This window comes from Nicotiana tabacum, chromosome 2, assembly GCF_000715075.1.
Source record: "Nicotiana tabacum cultivar K326 chromosome 2, ASM71507v2, whole genome shotgun sequence".
NCBI lineage: Eukaryota > Viridiplantae > Streptophyta > Magnoliopsida > Solanales > Solanaceae > Nicotiana > Nicotiana tabacum.
This window is the reverse complement of record NC_134081.1, coordinates 128560260-128584960: the sequence shown is the minus strand read 5'-3', so window position 1 is coordinate 128584960 and position 24701 is coordinate 128560260. Positions and strand designations below refer to the sequence as shown.

Here is a 24701-nt window from a genome sequence, read left to right as displayed (position 1 = left end):
ATTTTATGATATTTATATTTTAAATTAGTTAAAAAATAAAAGATAAATAAATAACACTTAAGAAAATTATCAATAGTACTAAGTACTTGCTAATTCAATAATAAAAATAAAAAGGATTCAACAATTTATTTGATTACTATATGATATGTATTCTTTAATTTTATATAGATTGTGTTATATTTCTTCACACTATATTAAATAATAAAATATAACTAATATTTATTAAGTTAATATAATATATTAAATTATAATTTTATAAGATTAATATTCTATTAAATTATTCGCGCATCTCGCGGGTTCTTGTATTAGTATAGATATAGATTTAGGGTTTTAGAAGAGTGGGAAATTTCCTATGCATCGAGTGTGTAGTTCCTTATTGTGGGCAAGCAAAAGGATGCGCCTGTCACGTGGGGTCCATGACACGCAGGATAACAATAGCCAATAAGAAACAGCTAGACACGTAAGATGAAATAAAAAATAAATAAAGGTAGAAATCTCCTCCTTAAATGAAAAAATAAATAAAGGTAGAAATCTCCTTCTTAAATGGAGTATTAACAGAACTCTTCTACAGTGACACCAAGACAGAAGTGGGTAATTTCGAATACAACGAAAGTTTGTTGACAGAAGCAATGGCGAAGGTGGCATTGTTATTGTTGTTATCATTGATGGTGATAACAACATGGTTGCCTATTACTCGCTGCTCAAAGAAACCAGTAGGGTTGGCAAGAAAAGAGGACATTCCCTATATAAAATGTCAGGTGTGTGAGAAGCTGGCTTATCAGCTATACAATCAAGTTCAGAACAAACGAGCTGAGATCTCCCTAAGGAAGGTAACTTTCTCATCTGTGGTTCCCTTTTTCTAGCTCACTTACGTATATTTAGTATTCTGGAAAGTTCAATTGATCAGAATTGAGAATACTGATTAAACATGGAGGTTTGTTAATGGTTTTTGGATGATATTTGCGTTTAACTATTGTTTCCTCAGTGTTTTTTTTTCTTTAATGTCTGATGCAATGGATGTGGTTTGATGATGTCAGATCTCGGAATATCAGATAATAGAGATTTCAGAGAATGTATGTAATTTAAAGAAGCAGGAAGCTGATTGGATCCTTAAAATTGATATAGTTGAACAAGGAGATAGGTTGGAGGTAAGAATTATGCCCGTCTTCTTTTCTTTACTTCTGATATTGTGGCTTAGTGCATCTTCTTTACCTTATATAACTTCTTTTTGGTGAATTCGACTGATGGTATACAATTTTGAAGTGCTGATGATGGGCACCAAGTTCATCTTTTTTACATATTTCTGAAAGGTTTTTCACTTGATATTTACCTATGTTCAGCTGGTTGAACAAGACTCTGAGGGACAATGTAATTCAGAATGTAAAACAATAGAGCGTGCTTGTCAAGATGTAAGTTTTCCTACTTATTATGTGCATTTGGTTTTAGTAATGATGCATACTAGCACTGAGTTCATGAATGCTTAAAGGGTTCATAATGACATGATAGATGCTTACGTTTGAATCTCCAGCTACAAAAATGTTTTTAACTTTTCTCAAATAAAAAGCTCATGTGCGTACCAATTTACTCTCCTTGTGCAATTATGATTTGATCACGTTAATAATGATATCCATACTCATTGGCTTCCTAAGTCAAACGAGCGAGAGCACATATAGTATGTTGCTCTTGAAAATCCTTTGTTGCTTCAGTGCCAATGGAAAAAGACTGTGCATTGATTTTGTTGATTCAAACCTTAAACCTTCCTTTCTATCCTTTCCGCTTCTGCTAGTAGTGTTAGATTGGGGAAGTTGATTCATCTGCAAACGTTTGCAAAGTATAACTTGTTTAGTGAGCAGATTCTATATGGTGCTGTCTGAAGTAGGACAAGCAAACAATTTTCTTGCAGCAATTATCTCTCTTCATATTTTTGCAGGTCATGGACTATTCTGATACGGATGTGGCAGAATATCTGTACAAACACAATCCAGATCTTGATTCTTTGAAAAGTTTCCTTTGCAAGGATTTGACTAAAGCTTGTAGTAAGGCACCACCTCCAGTTCCTAAGGTAATGTCACTGAGGCTTCACCTGTTAATTCATCCAATATCCGAATTTCTGTGCCTTCTTCTCCTTCTAGCTGCCTTCTGCCCCACTATTAGCTTGTTTTGTAAAAAATATAGCAAGTAGTCCTTGTTCTTTAGCTTTATCAGAAAAAATTAGTCCCTGTTCTTTAGACATGAGAGATGGGCCACATCCCAAAATGTTTTCATCTTTTGTTGTAATGCTAAACTGTGTATTTTATCAGACATATAGTTGGTTTGTGCCAGTAATTTAGCTGTAGGAAGAGTGAGCTCTGCTTGAGAAGGTACTGTTTCGAAATATTTGGTTATTGAAAAACACAGAGATATCTGTGAATGATTGGTGACAAATTATACATGTATTATTTCAGTTCCTTTTTGGGAAGAAATGAAATTGGTTGCTAGCTATACTGAGAGACTCAACTCAAAATGATAGAAAATGACCACTTGTAATATTCTGGACAATATGCCAAGGTGCTGATTTTGAGCCGAGGGTCTGTTGGAAACCGCCTCTCTACCTTCAAAGTAGGGGTAAGGTTTGCGTACACACTACCCTCCCCAGATTGTTGTTTTTGTATGGCAAGGTGCTGATTTAAAGATGCATCGAATAATGCATATATGCATTTGTCTGCTGGAACCAAAATGTTTATGGACTAAAACCTTTGGAAGTGTTGGGCCAGACAGGGACGGATTTATAGGCAAACTTATGGGGCACGTGAACCCATGGTCTCTCCGTAAAATTAGATATTTTATGTACATATTTTCTAAATTTGATATAATATTAATTGTTGGCACTCATACTCGAAGAAAGTTGAATGGTGCACTTGGTTGAAGGTTGAGTTATTTACCCAGAGGAATTATACATTTTTCTGTCTTTGTTTCAGTAGTTCATCCATGTACTAGAAATCCTAGATCCGCCTCTGGGCCAGAAGCATACATTATTATGAAAAGTTTGTTAAATACTAGATCCTTCCCTTGGAAACAGAAGCCATCTGAAATCTGCTTTTGTCACACCAATCCATTGTTAATTGATTGAAGGCTTCTTATTCTTCTAAGCATAGTATAGCATGTTCTCTGATAAATTCTTGATTACCTAGGTGCTACATCTGATTTAGCTGTTAAATAAGCAATACAATTAGCTTCCATGCAATTAGCTTCCATAGTATAGCATGTTCTCTGATAAATTCTTGATTACCTAGGTGCTACATGCTGATTTAGCTGTTAAATAAGCAATACAATTAGCTTCCACATTCATAGGTTGGTATTCTTTCTTCTTTTACTTCAGAATAGAGCCCCAGGAGAACCTTTTGTTTCTAAGTCCTCAAAAGAGGCTGAAATGGAAAAGCTACTGAGATCCATGCAGGTAATTTTTCTAGCTTATCCCTAGTGTCAACTGATTGATTTCTTTCTATATTATGCCCGTGATTGAAAATTCGGACTCTACAACATTTTTTGCTTCAGGGTATGCCTGGAGCCCCTGGCATGCAAATGTATTCCAGGGAAGATTTGATGAACCAAAATTTTGGTGATGAAGATGCTGATGACGATGACGATGATGAAGGCGGCTTTCCCTCAAAGCTGGTATAGACAAGTTGCCTCTTTTGATAGACTGCTTTCAAATCAGTCAAAAGTGTTCAATTGATATGGAAATTTTCTGCAGGGGAAGGTTCTTAAAGGAAAAGAAAGGAAGAAGAATGATTGGAAGCAATGGATCACTAAAGGGATTCAGGATACAAGTGAGGCTCTGAAGACTCACGCTAACAGAGTGTCCCACAGGATGAGAAATTGGTGGGGAGCAAAGAAAGCACAATGGAAGAAGAATTCCAAAACCAGTAAGGGGGAGCTATAATGATGTGCAATGCTCTGCAATGTGGCGAAGGATTTGTCCTCTTTTTTTCTCCCCTTCCAATGTAGTCTGATATTGACTAGAAAAGTAAAAAAGAACTACGCACAAAAGAGACTGGAAATTTGTAATTCTCGTCTTATGCTCTGCTCACGAGATTTTGTTTCTCTGCCAACATTATTATCATGTTGGTACGTTTGTTTTAGGTACAATATTTCTAAGTCTTATTAGAGATGTAGAAAATGTAAAGAACTTCTTATACTTTTTTATTTGTATTGCTAATTTTATTTTACTGGACTAAAGTGAATGAACGCGAGTCTTCAATTTGCTTGGGAATGAGGGGCATTTGTTGTTGTTGCCAACATTTTCAGTATAAGTAGTCTTCTTTATTTGTATGAAATATATCAATTTTATCCACTCATAGTTTGAATGCATTCACTGCCTATCGGAGACCCAATTATGTAATCCTAGCAGGAGATAAATCTAAAGAGGGGGAATTAAGGTTGTCTACGGTGGAGTAAAGGAGGGTATTCGTTCTAGTTGTCTGATTGTATGCTTATTTGGAATACGACACAATTTGTCACTTCGCAGTCAATAACGTCATAAAACATCCACCCGGTATTAGCACAGTTCAGTTCCTATTTCGAAGAGTTCATTGTCAAAATGTAGAAGAGCAATGCAGGAAAAGATATTTCCAAATCTCAGATCCTATCTTCTCTCAAAACTTGGAGTAAGAGAAAGCTGCCCTTAATTTGCAGCTGTTCTCTCCCCTAATTATCTCTGCTCCCGATCTCCCCCATTTCACTTTCCCTTTTCATTCAATACAGTAACAAGTTATCGGTATAAAACTAGTAAAAGCATCATCGTTTCTTAAGCACCTTTTTCATTGTCCTTTCTGGCCTCGTAAAAAAGGTAGTCCAGTACACTAAGCTCCCGCTATATTCTTTCCCCTAATTATCTCTGCTCCCCATCTCCCCCATTTCACTTTCCCTTTTCATTCAATACATTAACAAGTTATCAGTATAAAACTAGTAAAAGCATCATCGTTTCTTGAGCACCTTTTTCGTAATAGTCCTTTTTGGCCTCATAAAAAGGGGTATTCTGATGCACTAAGCTCCCGCTATGCGCGAGGTCCGAGGAAGGGCCAGACCACAAGGGTCTATTATATGCAGCCTAACCCTGCATTTCTGCAAGAGGATGTTTCCACAGCTTAAACCCGTAACCTCCATGTCACATGGCATCAAACTTTACTAGCTACGCCAAGGCTCCCCTTCCTTTCTGGCCTCATAAAATGCAGCCAAAAAGATGTAGTTGCATATCATAACAAATAGAAAGGAAAATAACCCACTTTGTGGGAGAAACAATCAGCAGAAACAATAGACATAAATTCGCATTTGCCTCTTGGAAAGGGTGAGCTGGATATAAAATGATATTCGCTCTGAATATAGATATCCGGTGAAGAAAGACTCGTTCTGCTTTACTGCAAAGAGGGACAATCAGAACATAGCAGAATCATATGCTCTTCAACACTATGCCAGCTTTACTCCAAAGAGGGACAATCAGAAAACATAGCAGAATCATATGCTCTTAAACACTATGCATTATCGCATCCGATAGTGCTGAGTTCTTGAAACAAAACAACGCCGACCATTTACAGAGTACTTGAGCATTATATCAACATCTCGAGGATTTTTCTTGTTGGGGGCCACAGTCATGCTCCCAACTACAGCTTCCCCTTGGCAAAGGGTAAGCCCCTCTTCCAGGTAGAGTACCGTTTGCTTCCAGTGTGTGCCACGAGACCTTGGTCCTGCATATCATTTGCTCTCATGGTCAGAATTACGATCATCTTATACTATATTGCCCCCTTTCCCTCTCCTTTTTATTTTATTTGGGATGAGTAAAGTTGGGTGGACCTTATAAATGAGTTATAAATTCCAATCCACCGACTCAGAAAATGAGATCTAGTACATGTAATTTTAAGACTTAGTACTACATAAAGCCCAAACGCCCATCACCAAAAAAATGTGCAGCAGTAAGTCAAGGAGCTGCACAACATATAATATGGTTCCCTTCAATTTCGTCAACAGATGGTCCATTAGTGCACACCCCCTTCTCCTCCTACCCTCCCCCAGCAAACCTCCTCCCCTCCCCCAAAACACAACCCAAAAAGAAATTGCACAAAAGTTGATACAAGTAACACGAGCAAGCACAAAATTATGAACCTGTGGAGAAGCCCATCAATTTGTGACACTTCGTGAAAGAGACATCAAAGTATGCTACAAGGGCATGAATGTAATCATCACGTTCAGCGACTAACTTAAATGGAACTGTGAATGAAGCATCACCAGAAGCCATCTTAGAAATGTCCATTGTCTGTAAAAGAAAAAGGGATCCAGATGTAAGTAAAGTAAAAGAACTCCACAACACATTGTAGGGCTACTCAATGTGGAACATTTGAGGACAACTAATCTAATTACCTTGAGTAATTGGCAGTTTGTAACAATCTGCTTCTGATCTACTGTATCAACAAGTGGCTCCATTATAGCTTGCTTCCGAATGCAGCTCATATCAAAACCATACACACTATTCCAAACTGCAATAGCATATAAATGATTGGAATCAGTGTGACAGTTTAGCCCATTAACGAAGAAGACCGATGTAACCAGAAAAGCCCATGAGAAGTGCATGCTAAATACAGAAGCAAGTCAATATCCATCAAGGAGAAGACGTGTGTTCAATCTCACATTCGATTTTCTCATCCTTGTAGTCAGCATCTTCAATTGCTGTTAAATAGAGAGAAGCTTTATCTGGCAGCACAAGGCCATCTTTTACCTGTAAAGGAAGAAGAAAATGCATACAATTAAAAAGAAGCCTTTTGAGTAGAATTCACCAACCAAAAAGAGGAGCACAAGGGAAACTCCAGAAAATTGGTTAGCAAATTAAATCAGCTAACCTGGGGAACTCTACTGAAAGCAATAATCAGAAAAAGTTCATTAAACAGGGATAAATGTTTTTCTGCGGAAACTGAGACACATTGTCCCGGTCACCAATTTTTGGTGACGCTAGGTCTTTAATAAGCCAGCGATGAACTACTTAAATACTAATTCTCATAGTACACTCAATTTACTTCCTTCATCGAGGTTTGAGAATTCAAAAGTAAGTTGAAGTGGATATTGAGTGTCTTAAATTTTTCTTTTTCCTTTTTTTGGGTGACTGGGGGTTTGACTTGGTGCTTTGTGAAAGGAAGAAGGATCAGCATGAAGGATTGATCAATGCAGGAAATGTGATGATAGCTGAAATATGTTTGATTGGTGGGGACGACATGTTGGGCAAAGTCTAGATTAGCATTCAATGGTAGAATGCAACCCACGCCTTTTTCTTTGAACCCATTGCCAAGCTTTAATTAATAAGCTTGGTCCAATTAATATAGAAGAGGTTGCAAATGTCACAGTATCATGACTTGGAAAAGGACAGGGGCCCTCTTCCTTACTCCCCACTTATATTTCATTACTACCAACACTTCTTCCTGCTCATACCTTTTACTTTCTTCCATCATTTCCATTTTCCCTTAAAAAGCATCCTGGACTGCACGTGTCCAGGTTCCCACACAGTATGTCAAAAGCTTTTTATTTGCTTATTGCATAAACAAGAAAAAACACCACAAAGGTCCAACATAAATAATAATTCAAGAAAAAAGCTATTTTATGTAAGTGATGTCAGCCAAAAGCCCAGAAGATGAATTTGAAGATAGACATCTTCAGAAACGGGAATTAATACCTGTAGAAATCATGGCATTTACTGTAATAAGTAGCAAAGGCATAGGTAGTAACAAATTCCATGGGAAACTTTGTTATGAATCAAAAAATGAATAAAAGTATGCACACAAAGATAACTAGATAAAAGCAATAAGATATCAGCAGGGAACCTGAAATTCAAGAACTGAATGTTGTATTAACCAAAAGCAACAACAGTAAACCATCACGAGTGAAAGCAACGTTTTGATAGTCACAACTAAACACAACTTACCAGCCATTTGTCGCGAGCATACAAGACAGTATTTAACATGTTCTCATAGAGTAGAAAATATCCCATCCACTCAGAAATAATAATGTCCACTTGTGGAACTGGAAGGTCAATCTCTTCTACCTTTCCCTTGATAACAGTTATAACTGAGAAAGCAAACAGACTCAATAATAAGATCATATGTAAAAACAGCAGAAAACGTGTCACAAAGTTTATGACTTGGTGAAAAATTTAGCTCACCGTCTGAGAACCCATTGAGTTTTACAATTTCTTTGGCCATATCAGCCATGCTGGAGCACTCAATCTGAAAACCAAAATGGCAAAGATAAGTTAGCATTAGCTTCTTCAACTTTACAATTTTGTTCGACATCAATTTATGAACTAATACTGCAACATCTATATAATGTAGAACACAGAAGACAAAAAAAATTTATACAGTGCACGTGGACCAAGACAGCCACCATGTTATGATCAAGAAAGAACAAGGAATAAGCATAATATAGAAGTGATAGTATGGCCGAAGAACAAGAGATGGAGTTCATACCGCATAAACATGTTTGGCACCAACTTTTGCACAAAAGAGGGACAGGATTCCTGTGCCAGCACCCACATCAAGGACCACTTTATCCTTGATTAAGAAGGAGTTTTTGTAAATAACATTTTGGTAAGTCTTAGTTCTCACCACATCCTTTAACATCTCCTGTTGGGAGTAAGAATTACTATTAGAACCACGAATTAAAAACTATTTAAGCAAAACCTGAGGGCAGAGCACCATCACTTAATGATGAAATATGGGTACTTACTTCATGAATACCTGCATTAGAAGGAAGGAGGGAAAATTAGCTTCTATAAGTGATTACCAACTAAAAGATATCAAGCTACATCCCTTCACATTCCAGGAAAATGAAACATGCACACAAGTACATTATAGAACAGATAAACGAAGCAACCCGATGATTGATAATGTATCAAGAGGCTACCCTTCACATTATAGAACAGATAAACGAAGACACGCACATAGAATTGAGGAATCACGGAACAGAAATGGGGACACTGAAAAGCTTAAAGAAATAACGTACCGAAGTGAGAATATGAGTCAAAATAATAGTCAGCGCTAGTCTTGTCGCCCCCAACCTCACACATGGCGGTGTCTTCCTCCACCTCAACGTTGGAGCTTTCCGTTATAGTTTCATCTTGCTCTTCATACTCACATTTCATCTTGCTTCCCGAGCTCTCATTCTCATTGTTGCTTCGACAATCCATTTTTCGCTTCCAAGTGTAGGGGTTTAAGAAGCAAATGGTGGCTCCTATTTAGGGTTTATGGAAGGGGAGCGGTCAGCTCTATTTGGGGTTTTATAGCGAAGCAGTTTCACTGGGGGAGCAACTTGGCCTACTGTTCCCCTGTTTACACTGACATAATCAGAATTCAGAGAGTGACTATACGGCGTCGTGTTCCAGTATACGGCGCCGTGCTCATCTTAAATCACATATGTGGGCCAGCTTTTCCAATTTTATCTTTTCCCGAACTCTTCTGCCTTCAAAATTTGAATTTGAATTAAAAAACGGAACAAAAATCTCTCGAATGTTTTTGTGTTACTTTATGACTAAAATAACATCCGTAATAAATCATAAAAGAAGATCTCCCGAAAGATTTTGTACCACTAGTGATATAGTAATATCTTTTTCTTATTAAAATTCTACCTCCGCTTAGCTAAATCAATTAAAAATACCATTATGTAAAACGATGATTATGATGACCACAATATATTAATAAATGTAAAAACAATGTACCACCAGTCTTAATAAAAATAAGTGTGACATAGCTTAATTGTTAAAAGAAGAAAACGTGTAATAGCATCATATGTTCATACAAAAGTTAAATAAATCTATGTTTACAAACTTTACCGACACATGATAGACTGCTTAAGATAATAGTCTCGAGTCCTAATTTTAATTGTTTGCTTCTGACTTTTTGACATGGTTATTAAGAACCTTCTCTCGTTATCTTATCATCATTTGCGGGACCGTTAAAAACTTAAATTAGAATGATAAGGTACTGTCTAAAATGCAAAGTCACGGTGTTCCATGACAAAGATTGTACAATCTAGAATTTCTCGCTTTAATGAAAAATTTCTTCAAGAGGTTTTCACTACAATTTGAAATATCGTATGTATGACCGCCCTACTCCACAATGGTTTGTGTTTTGGATTCTCTTTTTGCTCTGAGTTAGCAAATTGTGAAGTGTTACTTCACTTGCACAGATGCTGAAATCCCTGTGGTCACATTGCAGGATTGAAAAGCCGAGAGAGGGACGAGGTTTGACGGTACCAAATTATGTTGAGTTTAATTTTTCTGAAAAGACTAAAAAGCCTCACATTTTAAAGTTATAATACACTGTTCGAGCGTTTAGGAAAAATAATAAATGGAACAACGGTAACCTACTACCATTGTCGTAGTAAGTTAAGCAAAAACATAGGTGTGTAGGAGAAGAATACTGCCATTTTTATTTTTGGGACGGTTTTATTTGGACATTAAAAAATAAAGAACTAGAGGGTATAGTGTTCTACAGTTAAAATTAGCAGTTGTATGGTTGTGATAAACTTCAATTATTTCTTCTGCAAGAGTTAAAGATCTTCACATAGTAGTCGACTGATGTGCTATCAGTTCCAGTGAGGCAGATATCTCATACATTAGTCATTACCAAGGATAAACGTCCTTAATTAGTAATACGAGTCCTCGTTAATTATGGAAAAAATTTTAAGCAAGCTCAACTATTATTTCAAAGACTAGGGGTGTGTTTGGTATGAATGAAAATATTTTTCTAGAAAATGAGTAGTTTTAGCATTTATTTTCCCTTGTTTAATTGATGAGTAAAAACAAATTCGAAAAATATTTTCCTCACTTGATAGGGAAAATATTTACCTCAAATTGAAAGAAAATGAGTTCAAGAGGAAAATATTATCCAAAGCATTTAAGCCAACCAAACATGAAAAATTAGAAAATATTTTGCTTCATACCAAACACACCCTATTTGCCCTAGTTAAATGATGTGTTTAACGCTGCAATCGTACGTAAATCTAAATGCTTTAAGGCACTAAGGACTTGTGATGAGAACAAAATTCTAGTGCCAACCAACCGTGCACAGGAGGGGCGCGCGTAGAAAAGGCCCAACTAGGATTTGGACTTGGGCACTTCAGTTCTAATTGCAGCTTTTTTGACACTCGACTGTCCATCCGCCATGGTCATTACACTTGCTAGATTACTTGTCAGTGCATAATGATCAAGTCAATTATGCAGATGTGGCATACAAGTGTAGGGAAATGCAAAACTTAATGTAGAAAAAGCAATCTGTAGAGAATATTTCATGGATACAGAGGAAGCTAACATAACACCAATTAGCTCATCGAGAACACTAGTCCATAAAAGGAAGCAATTTTCTTCAGAGGTCCACACACGGAGGAAAACAAGGCCGATGGTAATTGAAAGAATTACACTTGTCCATTTCCGGAAGGAAAGGTCGTCTTTTTGATTGGCCAAGGAACTCCTGCCATCACTGCCTCGATCTCTTCAATCTTCCGGGGACATTTGGTCATGTTAATGCATCCATTGGCAGTAACACACTTCAAGGACAAAAATAAACTTTTAGCAAATAGGTATAACTTGACAAAGGTGAAGAAATAATAAAAGGACCAAATCCAAGTTAATATGCACATTATGTAGAATTTATTCCGACAACACCAAAGAAATTAAATAAAGTTCAGCAAACACACCACATCACTTTCAATTCTGACTCCACCAAAAGCTCTAAATCTGTTGATCTCTCCATGATTGAAAAACTCAGACACCGACGGACTCTCCAATGCAGGAAGTAGTAAGGCATCAATGAAGTAACAACCAGGCTCTACAGTGATCACCTAAGAATAATCCACAAGATTAGCATAATAAATTAACCAATATAATCATACAAAATGTAAGGCAACAATCTAAAGAGCGTAAGTAGATTTTCTAGTGTCAGTGAGGATAAGAAACTTTAGCAGGTTGAGGTCTTGAAGATACACTAAAAGTGGCCCATCAACGTCTAGATTCCATGAATTACTTTGATATGGACTATTTCAGTTCCCAAGCATGTTTTTTAATATTTCTTCATGTTATTTCACAAAAAACATAGAAAGTCCACTAGGTCAATAATCACTTAAATTTATCATTTTTAATTGCAGCAATAAGCTTAGACTTGCCAAGTAAATTTTAAGACCAACAACTAATGTGGATGCTGTTGAAGAGGTCATTTCCTTAGATAAACCACACCTGAAAAGACAAGTGTACGCTTCAAGAAGTACAAAAGATACACTAAAGCATAGTTCAATTCAACTTTAACTGAAAAAACATTGCTCCTTGATTCAGATCTACTAAAAAACAAGTCTTCGAAAAAGCATGAGCATGCTGCCTTTATTCAGAGATAATTCATTGATTGCTTCCAAGATGGGTGAATTATCAAGAACCACATTAGTGGTTATTCAGTGAGAATTTACGAAATAGTAATTTTTACCTAGAAGTTTAAATCTAATATGTAATGTCACTCAAATATAGACTACTGACCATTCCCTCTAAGAGCTTTCTGCTAGTACGTAGAGAGCTCAATCCAGGTTCTTTTGGTCTTTCAGCTCCCTGAAATTGTAAGCCAGTTATTCACTTCTCAATTATATCCAGAGAATATATGAACTGCATGCTACTTATCAATGGAAGACATTTATCTAAGAAAAAATGAACCTTCAAGTAACCCCCAGGATCATGAGTATCAATTCCAAGAAGGTGCCCCAACCCATGAGGCATGAAAACAGCACCAAGTCGCTCGGTCATCATTTTATCAACATCCCTTAAATCAAAGTAAAGAAAGCCCTTTTCCATATTAGTTATTCCAGACTCTGCAGGAAAGGCTCGTGAGAGAGAATAAGTCAACAAGGGAATAGAAGATACCCAACAAGTAGGTGCCCTTTCTTCAGTGATTCCAAAATGATCTTTTCAGCTAATCTGCAATCCATGGTGAAATACAAGTGAGAAACAAGCTAAAGTAACATGTGGTAACCTACAGTTAGACCCCATGTCACCTAATTTGTGGCAGTAATAAACACCAATAGATGCAGATACGCCTTCATGTTTCTACAGAGATTTTCCTCTGTGACTTCCAATTATAGCTTAAACTACGACATGTTTGAACTTGTCATAGTATCTCATTGTTTCCAACAAAAGGTAACTTCAAATTGATCATTCAGGGGACAGTTTCACGGTAAAGTAGGACACATATTAATTCATCTTTCAAGAAAAAGTTCAACACCTAGAAATTTCATGGAAAAAGAAAAGCTGTAAGGTTGCAGCTGTCACATTCAAAATAGTGAAGAATATTGCAAAATATTTAAACAAAACAACTAGGAGAAACTTCAGCAATTTTCAAAGTTAGCTTTTCCTTAATATTAGACATTGATCCAAAAGGTTGTTTTTCTTTGGGGTGGGTGGGGCAAGAGAAATATATAGAGTTTACACTTGTTTACAGAGCTACAAATTGTAAATATTCATTCTTCAGGCCAAGCAGGCACCTTTTACTCTTTAAAGTGAAACAAACGTGCATGGAAATGTGTGATGTAGTTTGTTTGCTTTACATCGGAAGAAAGAAAACTAATTTTCTGAGGTTTATGGTTAGGGATGTGTATTATTACACCCTCCATTATGATTTTGATGTCTAGCAAATTTTACATGACTCTAAAAGATAAAAACATTACATCAACAATTTGTTAATCGTGGAACACTTTATGATAAGCGAAGCCAAATGTGTGTACATAGGTTACTCTTTGTTTATCTGGATATTTATCTATTTCTTTTCATTGACAAAAGTTTTTTTCCACTTATGGAGCTATTGCGAAGGTGGGACAAACGATCTTCTGAATTGCGTGTAATAAGTAATGAGATATTCCACCTTATAAAAGTGAGCATCGTTTTGACATCCTCAAAAAGAAACAACATTCAATTTGAAGTTGATGGGACAAACTCTAAATTGTTAGTTTAGTGACCTAATAAATATAGAATCAACTGATTTTGTGAAGGGATTAGGGAGAGCATATCATGATTCATGTCTGTTTACTAAGTGATCCAAGTTCTGCCATTAGCTTTTCTCGTAATTCTAGGTATTGATTTTGACGTCAGAAAGGGGAAAACGAAAAGATGATCTCAACAATTTAATGCCAAACTCAAAATTTGACTGCAAAGTCATACTTATGCATATCGACCCAGCTCACTCCAGGGCTCATGGCAGAAATGACAGCATCGTGAGCGTCGAGGACAGCCTGCAAATAATAGTGATTTTATAATAATGAAACAATTGTTATATTTCACGATGAACTCAAAGCACATGAACATTGGAAAATCACATTCAGAGGTCCTATAAGCTTCATATTCTGTCATAATACAGGCCTTACCAATGAAACAAATGAAGGTAGAAGGCTCATAGAGGTACATGGTTTGCATCAGGAGTTCAGGAACGTTCCAAGGCGGGGTTTCAGTCAAGTTAGGGGAACTCTAGAGACTAAAATCTGTAGTTTGATCCTAAACCAAATAATGCATTTTCTTAATAGAAGGAAAATCTAAAGTTCACAAGCATATCTTGTGCACTAATTACATTTACTCAGAAACTGCACAATGCAAAACATCAACTGGAGGTAATACAAATGAGATGCACATTATATTCCCATCTCAAGGAGGTATGAAAGCATTATCCTATTCTGCGCAGGAGAGGATACTCACAGTATATACAAGTGACTGGTCACGAGTAAATTTCCCATTTACCTGCAAATCCATAATTGGATCATAAGGAAAATAAGCTGCAATTATAAGCTGCACATTGATATTTGAGCAATTTTTAAGTGATCACAAGAAGAGGGGCAGTGATGCGGAGAGGGTATCCAAGCACACAGATTCAATGCTGAGTAAGAGCTTTTAAATATAAAAGACCACAATATTTCATTTAAGCATCAATTTCCAATTCTAAAGTCTAAACCAATACTGTCTGCTACCAATAAGTACTTACTGGCACATCCACCTAAAATGCAAGAGCCGGTCGTGCAATGGCTACTCAAATAACAGCTAAAATTGGAATAAAAGCTTAGTGCTTAACATGAAAGATCCTCACTATCTAAACTTTGGATAAGCAATAAGCAAAAGAAACACGAGCAGACTGAAAGACATCCAAACAAATACAAAGCAGAATAGTGAACAAGCAAATTATCACAAGATAATTAATGTTGAATGGTTAACAATATTACAGTGTGCTTATTATGTTCAGGGGATATGTGATCCACATTTCCTCCAGGAGAGTGAAGTGCATATAATTTTCATGTGAATGTTTATTGTTATTACATTTCTATGTGGCACTCGATATAAGAACTTTAACATGCAAGTTGCAACATGACAGTATACTTCAATGTGCCCACAAAAAGTTAAGGACACATGCACTCACTGGAAAGGAACAAGTTATGTCGGACCCATAAAAGTGGTATTCAGCTCCCATATCAAGAAGAGCCATATCTCCCTCTCGCAATGTCTGCAGAAAAGCGAAAGTGTAATGTTAGTGTGGATAGTGTATACCAATTAGTTGAATCCTTATATAACTCAGAATAGTGGAAGCCTGCTATAGGAGACCATATTGACGCAATGTCTGACTATCAGCATACAGCAACAGACAGATAACTGGGTTCCAGGTTGACGACCTTTCCACAGACATTCAAGGTAATCATCTATACCACACCAAAAGGCAAAGATGGACACAACACCAATATGCAACCATAGTTGATATAGATAACAATGAAGCACTTGATTTATGTTTGTCCCCGAAAAGAGACAAGTTTTTTTACAACTTCCATGCAGATCGGAAGACCAGCAGTAAAAGAGGGATACAACAAATTAAACAGACGAACACAAATAACATACCTTGTCATTTGGAGCTGCTGCATGACCATAATGGAGTACAGCACTGCAATAGAATATGGTAGCATTAGCTGATAATTTGAAAATTGATCTCAAATCTAGTTTTAGCTCTTTACAGAAACAACAGTACCTCAACCACAAAGCTAGTTGGTGTTGACTCTTAACCATTCACATATAAGATAAATTAATTTCTAATTTGGTCGATAAAACCTAGTACCCATAGTTTAACGATGGTTACTTGTATTTCTACTGGTAATATTTGGACAGCAACAAGATTAAATCTAAGCGACATCCCTGATCCTGAGCAGGGGCGGACCCATATTGGTTCAAGCGGGTTGAGTTGAACCCGCTACATAAATATTTTTTACTGTTTTTATATGGAAATTATTTCTGAAAGAAACAAACTGTATAAAATTAAAGCGGTTGAATACCCTTAAACAAAGATGTGCCTTGGTATGATGGTTCAAGCGGGTTCAATTTCTGTAATTGGTCGTGCGTTCGAATACGAACTTAAGCACTTTTTATTTCTCTCTCATTTTCAAAATGCTGACAGGCACTCATTCGGCCTGCAGTTCTTTTTATCTTCTTGTTTACTTTAATTTAGTATCTTTCCATTGTTTTGGAACTTTCTATATAAAATTAATTTAGCTTAGCTCTCTTCAGTTGTTTTTTGTTTAGTGTTAGTGCAAGTTGAATTAGTATTTTAAATGGACCAAACTGATGTTTGTTATCATAAAATTTCTTCAATAAATTGTAAAGGTAAATAGTTTTGTTTTATATATATATATAGAGAGAGAGAGAGAGAGAGAGTTTTTTTTTTTTTTTTGAAAACAAAATAAAGAGCGGCGGGTAAATTTTCTAAGGTTTTATTAAGAACCAAAATAAAAAGCACTAGGTGAACCATGTTTGCTTATTAACTTAGTGTCACTTTTACTGTCAATTATTTTTATAGACTTCAGTATATGTCTGAACCCGCTTGCATAAAAGTTTGGGTCCGCCACTGATCTTGAGACATTGTCTAGAATCGGGAGAGAGAATATAAAGAGAGCTTAAAAAATGCTTCTACTTTTCACTTGAACAGAATGACCCACTACCCTACTTTACAAGTTACTTCGCTTCTCAAATAAGGTGAGATGCGAGAACCACCCCACCTAAAAGCATAAATTTTAGAGGACGGGAAAATTTTGAGTTATTCATCCCTCGAGTGTGTTCTATTTCTTGTACAAGGAAATATCTTCGTAGAATGACGGGCGGAGATAAGACTCGAAACCCGAATCTAGTAGCGCTTTCTCTCTGTCTGTTCTGATAACTGTGTTGAATTATGCGAACCATCTCATCTAAACGTGTAAGCTATCAAGAGATGACTATTTTTTATTGTATTTAGGTCTGCGACATTTCCCCTATCATTGTATACCAAACAAAGAGCAAAAAATCAGAACCGGAGTTCTGGTCTTCATTCCTAAATTAATCACCCTTCATCTTCGATTTAAATCTAACCACATCAAAGTCATGCCAATCAAATTGTTATAGAATATTAATTGTAAATATAGTCTAGATACATTTACCAGATCAGTCCAGATATATTTACCAGATCCTGTAATATTCTCTTTCATTTGTTTTGATTTCTTTCCTTAGATAGATTTCTTGTAACTTTATAAAGTCTTTTCATATTCATGAATAGAAATCATCAGCTTCCACCATTAAATTACATGGTATCAGAGCCGCTAGGGCTCAATTTATTCTCAGAACTTTCTCCGGCGTCAGGGTGGGCAGCGAGTGAGTCACACGCGCCACCTCCACCTCGCGACTATCTCTCAAGTTCCGACATTGTCTTGTCAATTCCGGCATATTCCGGGTGTTCTTTTCTTTCTGGTGTTAAAACACTGTTTGGAGTTTATACTTCACGTCTAGGTTGGCCTTTTTTACCTTTATACTTCTAAGATAGTCAATTTGGTAGTTTGTTTTGTGCTTTTGCGACTGCTGGACTCTGTTCGGGTGTCAGATTGCTGTTGTTTTGTGGGTGTCACTGCTGATTCATTTGGCATCATTCACATTGTGAGAAGGCACGGGAGAAAATATGTTATTGATATTAGATGAACAATACAATACAAGAGGTCCTTATTTATAGCTATACTATACAAGGGCATACTACTCATCTACCAATGTGGGACAATACTACACTATATACATGTTGTAAACTAACACTCCCCCTCAAGCCGGTGCATACAAATCATATGTACCGAGCTTGTTACATATATAACCAATACGAGGACCAGTGAGAGACTTGGTGAAAATATCTGCAAGTTGATCATTCAACCTCACAAACTTTGTAGCAATCTCTCCTGAAAGTATCTTTTCTCTGACGAAGTGACAATCAATCTCAATGTGTTTAGTTCTTTCATGGAACACCGGATTTGATGCAATATGAAGGGCAGCTTGATTATCGCATACAAGTTCCATCCGACTGATTTCACCAAATTTCAACTCCTTGAGCAACTGTTTGGTCCAGACTAGCTCACATGTTGCCATAGTCATTGCTCGATATTCTGCTTCTGCACTAGACCGAGCAACTACATTCTGTTTCTTGCTCTTCCAGGACATCAAATTTCCTCCTACTAAAACACAATATCCAGACGTAGAACGTCTATCAAAAGGTGATCCTGCCCAATCAGCATCTGAGTTTCCAATGATCATGACCTCGATCCTCAAAGAGTAACCCTTTGCCTAGAGCCGATTTTACATATCGAATAATGCGGACAACTGCATCCCAATGACTATCACAGGGAGAATTCATAAACTGACTTACAACACTCACGGGATAAGAAATATCAGGTCTAGTCACTGTGAGATAATTTAATTTTCCAACCAGCCGCCTATAGCTTGCAGGATCGCTAAGCGGCTCCCCCTGTCCTGACATAAGTTTAGAATTCGGATTCATCGAAGTGTCAACAGGTCTGCAATCTATCATCCTTGTCTCCTCAAGAATGTCTAAAGCATATTTTCTTTGAGAAATAACAATACCTGAGCTAGACTGGCAACCTCAATACCTAGAAAGTACTTCAATCTGCCTAGATCCTTAGTTTGGAAGTGCTGGAAGAGATGCTGCTTCAGATTGGTAATATCATCCTGATCATTGCCAGTAATAACAATATCATCAACATAAACTACTAGATAAATACAGAGACTTGAAGCAGAGTGCCGATAAAACACAGAGTGATCAGCTTCACTACGAATCATGCCAAACTCCTAGATAACCGTGCTGAACTTACCAAACCAGGCTCGAGGAGACTGCTTTAGACCATAAAGTGACCGACGCAAGCGACATACAAGGCCACAAGACTCCCCCTAAGCAACAAAACCAGGCGGTTGCTCCATATAAACCTCATTCTCAAGATCACCGTGAAGAAAAGCATTTTTAATGTCCAGCTGATAGAGGGGCCAATGACGAACCGCAGCCATGGATAGAAAAAGGCGGACTGAAGCCACTTTAGCCACGGGAGAGAAGGTATCATTGTAATCGAGCCCAAATATCCGAGTATATCCTTTGGCAACAAGACGGGCCTTAAGTCGATCAATTTGTCCATCGGGACCAACTTTGACTGCATAAACCCAACAACAACCAACAGTAGATTTACCTGAGGGAAGAGGAACAAGCTCCCAAGTACCACTTGTATGTAAAGCAAACATCTCGTCAATCATAGCCTGTCGCCATCCTGGATGAGACAACGCTTCACATGTAGACTTAGGGATGGAAACCGAGGACAAAGAAGATATAAAAGCATAATGGGTAGATGACAGACGATGATAGCTCAAACCGACATAATGAGGATTAGGGTTAAGTGTGGTCCGTATACCTTTCCGAAGTGCAATCGGTGTACTAGGAGCAGGGTCCGCAGCAGGAGCAGGGTCAGGACGAGAACCAGTTGGGCCTGATGGAGGACGCAAACGACGATGATAAGTCAAGAGTGGTGTTCCTGTAGCTGGGGAACTAGGGGGAACAACACTAGACTCCTCAACGGTTGGTATGGATGAAACCTCTGTGGTCGAAGGTGGAGGAGGAGGAGCTATAGTAAACTCCTTAAAGGTCGGTATAGGTAAGACCTCAGATATATCATGGTGGTCAGCGGAAGTAAAGAAAGGTTTAGACTCAAAAATGTGACGTCAGCTGACATAAGGTACCTACGAAAATCTGGAGAATAACAATGATATCCCTTCTGAACACGAGAATAACCAAGGAAGACACACTTGAGAGCACGAGTAGCTAACTTATCTTTCCCAGGGGCTAAGTTATGAACAAAACACGTGCTCCCAAAAACACGAGGTGGAAGAGAGTATAAGGGTGACTGGGGAAACAATACTGAATGCGGAATCTGATTCTTGATGGGAGATTAAGGCATCCGATTAATCAAATAACAAGCTGTGAGAATTGCATCGCCCCAAAAACGCAACGGAACACGAGATTCAATTAAAAGTGTGCGAACAGTCTCAATAAGGTGCCTATTCTTTCTCTCAGCGACCCCATTTTGCTGAGGGGTATAAGGTCAAGATGTCTGATGAATAATTCCTTGAGAATTCATAAACTGCTGAAATTGAGAAGATAAATATTCTAAGGCATTATCACAGCGAAAAATGTGAATAAAAATACCAAATTGGTTTTTGATTTCAGCACAAAAACTCTGGAATATAGAAAATAACTCAGAACGATCTTTCATTAAGAAAAGCCAAGTACATCTTGAATAATCATCAATGAAACTAACAAAATAACAAAATCCCAAGGATGAATTGACTCTACTAGGACCCCATATATCAGAATAAACTAAGGAGAAGACAGACTCTGCATGACTCTCAACACTACGCGAAAATGAGGCTCGGGTATGTTTCCCAAGTTGACACGACTCACAATCTAATGTAGACAAACTAGACACCATCTTCTGAAGTTTGGATAAACTCGGATGTCCTAAACGTCTGTGGATTAGATCTGGAGGATCTGTAACTAGACATGTTGTGGAAGGACTGAGTGAGTTAAGGTAGTAAAGGCCTTCTGATTCACGTCCTGTACCAATTGTCTGTCCCGTACTGCGGTCCTGCATAATAAAAGAATCGTCAATAAAATATACACCACAATGGAGGGCACGAGTCAAACGACTAATAGATGCAAGACTAAAAGGACAGCCAGGGACATAAAGAACGGAATCTAGGGTGACAGAAGACAAGGGATTAGCTTGTCCAACTCCTTTTGCCTTAGTTTGACATCTATTGGCTAAAGTAACAGTGGGAAGAGACTGTGAATATACAATATTTGACAAAAGTGATATATTACTAGAGATGTGATCAGAAGCGCCTGAGTCCATGACCCATGGGCCAAGAGTGCTAGACTGGGAAACACAAGCAAAAGAATTACCAGTAACAGAAGTATCAGTCTGAGCAACTGAGGCTACTTGTGGAGATGTCTGTTTACTTGCTCGATACTGAAGGAGCTCATTATATTCTTCTTTAGATAAAGAAAATCCCTGGTTACCTGGAGTCTCGGTCTGAGCAATGTAAGCATTTTTGGGTGGGCGACCATCTAAGGAATAACACATTTCACGAGTGTGTCCAAATTTGTGACAATAAGAACACTTGGGTCTAGATCTTCCAAAACGACCTCCCCCTCGTCTATGCTCCATAGTTTGAGATGCCCGAGCATCCATTGTCTGGGATGCAAGAACAGAGGAATCAAGTATCTGTGATGAGATCACTGGTGGACTTGGTGCTGCAGCAAGGCGGAGTAATCGAGAGAATAATTCATGAACTGTCGGGACAGTGGGACTAGCCAAAATCTGGTCGCGTACTGAATCAAGATCATTAGGAAGTCCAGCGAGGGTAAGAACGAGAAACATCTTTTGTCGCTGCTCTTGTTGTTTTTCCACACTAGCAGAAACTGGCATCAACTTCTCAAATTCCTCCATGACTGCCTGTACTTGACCCAAGTAAGTAGACATATCCAATTCCCAATTCCTGCTTCTTTAAGTTTGTCATCCGCGATATCACATCATAGAAGCGAGATATGTCATTAGTGTATAAGGTGCGTGCCTTTGCCCAAACCAAATAACATGTCTGGAATGGACGAAACAAGGGCATCAACTTGGAATCAATAGATCGCCACAAGATGCTACATAACTGAGCATCGATTTTTGCCCAAAGTGCTATTGCCTTTTCATCTCCATCGCTAGACTGTTTGATTAGATGATCTTGAACACCTTGACCTCTACACCACAACTCGACAGATGAAGCCCAAGCTAAGTAGTTTGAACCTCCCATTAAAGGTTCCGAGGTAATAATAGCACTAGAGCTTCCAGAACTCATGTTTCTAGACCCAAAAGCATCAAATCTCAAAGACATTGTTGCAAATTATTACCAAATAAGAGAAAGAATCAACTGTAATCCACTGAAAACAGAGTACGGAAACACAGAAACAGAATACTGAAATACTGTAGCTGCCGGAATCTACTGTAGCTGTCGGAATAGTATTGTAGCTGCCGGAAAAAACTCAAAGTTGTCGAAATGAAATGAAAACAGTAGGGGTAGGATCGGATTTACCAGGCGACCCAACTGTTCTGAAGGAAGATTTTCAAAAAATGGCCGGAAGTGGTCGTACGCGCCGGCGCGTGAGCTTCTGGTGGCGCGTGAGGAGGCTGCTGCCGGAGTTTTTCACTGGGGTTTGGTCGCCGGACAGTGACGACTCTTGTGGTAGTGTTGAATTTTGCACAACACTGACAGAAATGAAGCAGATAGAAAACATCCTTAAAAAATTTCTCTTTCCCGGAATCGCTGGAATTTATGCACAGCGATAAGTCTCTCACAATTGCTCTGATACCATGTGAGAAAGCACGGGAGAAAATATGTTATTGATATTAGATGAACAATACAATACAAGAGGTCCTTATTTATAGCTATACTATACAAGGGCATACTACTCATCTACCAATGTGGGACAATACTACACTATATACATGTTGTAAACTAACACTCCCCCTCAAGCCGGTGCATACAAATCATATGTACCGAGCTTGTTTACTTTTGCATCTATTCATCAGTTTCTTGACTGAACATCAATTAAAATGTCTGACCGTGACCGAAATAGTTCCAGCATTATCCAAAATTACAGAGTATAAATTAAATGGGTCTAATTATTTAGATTGGAGTAGGAAAACCAGGGTCTATTTATGTAGCGTTGAAAAAGATGACCATCGTATTCAAGACCAGTGTTTGAAAAAGCGATCACTTCGTCGCTTTAAGCGCGAGGCGATGGCTGGTCGCTTTTCCAGCCTGAGGCGACTTGACCAGGTGAAGCGCGCGCTTCAGTTGAAGAAGCGACGAAGCGACAGAAGCGCAGAAGCGCTCGCTTCTGTTAAGAGGGGCCTTTTTTTCAAAAAAAAAAGTTTGGGTTTGTTTTTTTATTATACAAAACAGACCCCTAAGACCAAAATTGACCATTTCTCTCTTCTCTCTTCTTCGATCAACATTGCTGCCAAAACCTAGGGTTTCAACTTCCTCCATCCAGTCCAGGTAATTTTTCTTCTTCTACTTTCTTCTTCTCATTTTTTCCTTTCTTCTTTCTTTCTTCTTCTTGTTCCCGTCCAGCTTCTGCTCTTTTTTTCTTTCTTTTTCCTTCTTCTTCTCTTCTTTTTTTTTTACTTTTTATCGTCCAGCGTCTGCACAGCTAGGGCAGGCGCTGGTTTTCTTCCCCCCCCCCCATTCTTCTTATTTATTAATTTTAATATGTATTTTAGTTTATAGAATTAATTATTATATATATATGTTATATTTTTCAGTTTATTTGATTTTTTTAATGTATATTTCAGTATATAAAATTAATTATTATATATATGTTATATTTTCAGTTTATTTGATTAATTTTATATGTATTTCATTTTAGAAAATTAATTATTATATATATATATATATGTTATATTTTAGTTTATTTGATTTTTTTAATGTGTATTTCAGTTTATAAAATTAATTATTATATATATGTATTTTGATTATTTATATTGTGTCTTTGCAAGCTTTACATTATGTTTTTTAAGAATTGCGCTTCACTTTAATAAAGTGTGCGCTTCGCTTTTGAAGCAAGGCGAGCCCCTGTCGCTTTTTTGCGCTTCTCGCTCTCAAGAACATTGTTCAGGACCCTCCAACTGATGGAACTAAAAAGGCTTGGATGAGAGATGACACTAGATTACTCCTGCAATAATAAACTCTATTGATAATGAAGTAGTTGGTTTGGTTAATCACTGTGAGTTCGTTAAGGAGTTAATGGATTATCTGGAGTATCTATATTCCGGCAAAGGTAATGTATCTCGAACTTATGAAGTTTGTAAGGCTTTCTATCGTCCTGAGAAGGAAGCTAAGTCACTCACCACATATTTCATGGAGTTCAAGAAAACTTATGAGGAATTGAACGCTTTTGCCATTCAGTACAGATATCAAGGTTCAAAAAGCTCACAGGGAACAAATGGCAATAATGAGTTTCTTACCTGGACTTCCCTCTGAGTTTGAGACTGCTAAATCACATATTCTCTCCAATTCTGACATCACTTCTCTGAAAGATATTTTCAGTCGGGTGCTGCGCACAGAGAGTACTCCATCCACCCAGCAGACCAATGTACTTGTTGCGAAAGGGGAAGGAAGAAATGATGCTAAGAGGTGGAACAATAACAATGATGCTGGAAAGTGGAGCAATAACAATGATGATGGGCGGTGGAACAGTAACAAAGGAAGAGACAACGACATTACTTGTCACTACTGTAAG

The 24701-nt window shown here is 37.6% G+C and overlaps 3 protein-coding genes across 4 annotated transcripts in view; 1 reads left to right on the top strand and 2 right to left on the bottom strand.

Moving 5' to 3' along the window:
* The first annotated feature begins 507 nt into the window (after positions 1 to 507).
* Positions 508 to 4251, top strand: LOC107824430 (uncharacterized). Its single transcript, XM_016651188.2, has 7 exons — positions 508 to 830; positions 1038 to 1148; positions 1341 to 1409; positions 1931 to 2062; positions 3359 to 3436; positions 3535 to 3654; positions 3734 to 4251. Exons 1-7 carry the CDS (start codon positions 630 to 632, stop codon positions 3920 to 3922), a joined length of 900 nt encoding a protein of 299 aa, XP_016506674.1. The 5' UTR covers positions 508 to 629; the 3' UTR covers positions 3923 to 4251.
* A 1035-nt stretch (positions 4252 to 5286) lies between these two features.
* Positions 5287 to 8658, bottom strand: LOC107824429 (protein arginine N-methyltransferase 1). The gene is made up of 7 exons (XM_016651187.2): positions 8484 to 8658; positions 8180 to 8243; positions 7943 to 8085; positions 6661 to 6748; positions 6394 to 6509; positions 6139 to 6289; positions 5287 to 5723 (listed from the first exon to the last, which is right to left on the bottom strand). The coding sequence occupies exons 1-7, from the start codon at positions 8634 to 8636 to the stop codon at positions 5518 to 5520; spliced, it is 921 nt and encodes a 306-aa protein (XP_016506673.2). The 5' UTR covers positions 8637 to 8658; the 3' UTR covers positions 5287 to 5517.
* Positions 8659 to 11131: 2473 nt separating this feature from the next.
* The window catches only part of LOC107824428 (uncharacterized), a 34489-nt gene continuing 20919 nt past the window's right edge, over positions 11132 to 24701 (bottom strand). For both annotated transcript variants that reach the window (XM_075239536.1, XM_075239546.1), the window contains 9 exons: positions 15914 to 15956; positions 15444 to 15527; positions 14732 to 14773; positions 14204 to 14274; positions 12914 to 12967; positions 12707 to 12812; positions 12536 to 12604; positions 11710 to 11853; positions 11132 to 11559 (listed from right to left, as the gene is read on the bottom strand). In XM_075239536.1, the coding sequence (XP_075095637.1) occupies positions 11428 to 11559; positions 11710 to 11853; positions 12536 to 12604; positions 12707 to 12812; positions 12914 to 12967; positions 14204 to 14274; positions 14732 to 14773; positions 15444 to 15527; positions 15914 to 15956 (745 nt within the window). In that variant the 3' untranslated portion in view covers positions 11132 to 11427. The remainder of the gene's footprint in view (positions 11560 to 11709; positions 11854 to 12535; positions 12605 to 12706; positions 12813 to 12913; positions 12968 to 14203; positions 14275 to 14731; positions 14774 to 15443; positions 15528 to 15913; positions 15957 to 24701) is intronic.

Excerpts from the sequence above, each read along its gene's own strand:
- LOC107824429 (XM_016651187.2), bottom strand. The coding sequence starts at position 8,636 with ATGTTAAAGGATGTGGTGAGAACTAAGACTTACCAAAATGTTATTTAC. Across the intron at positions 8,086-8,179 it reads ACTCAATGGGTTCTCAGACG|TTATAACTGTTATCAAGGGA; the intron begins GTGAGCTAAATT and ends TTGCTTTCTCAG. Across the intron at positions 6,749-7,942 it reads ATGCTCGCGACAAATGGCTG|GTAAAAGATGGCCTTGTGCT; the intron begins GTAAGTTGTGTT and ends CTTCCTTTACAG.
- LOC107824430 (XM_016651188.2), top strand. The coding sequence starts at position 630 with ATGGCGAAGGTGGCATTGTTATTGTTGTTATCATTGATGGTGATAACA. Across the intron at positions 1,149-1,340 it reads AACAAGGAGATAGGTTGGAG|CTGGTTGAACAAGACTCTGA; the intron begins GTAAGAATTATG and ends ACCTATGTTCAG. Across the intron at positions 1,410-1,930 it reads TAGAGCGTGCTTGTCAAGAT|GTCATGGACTATTCTGATAC; the intron begins GTAAGTTTTCCT and ends ATATTTTTGCAG.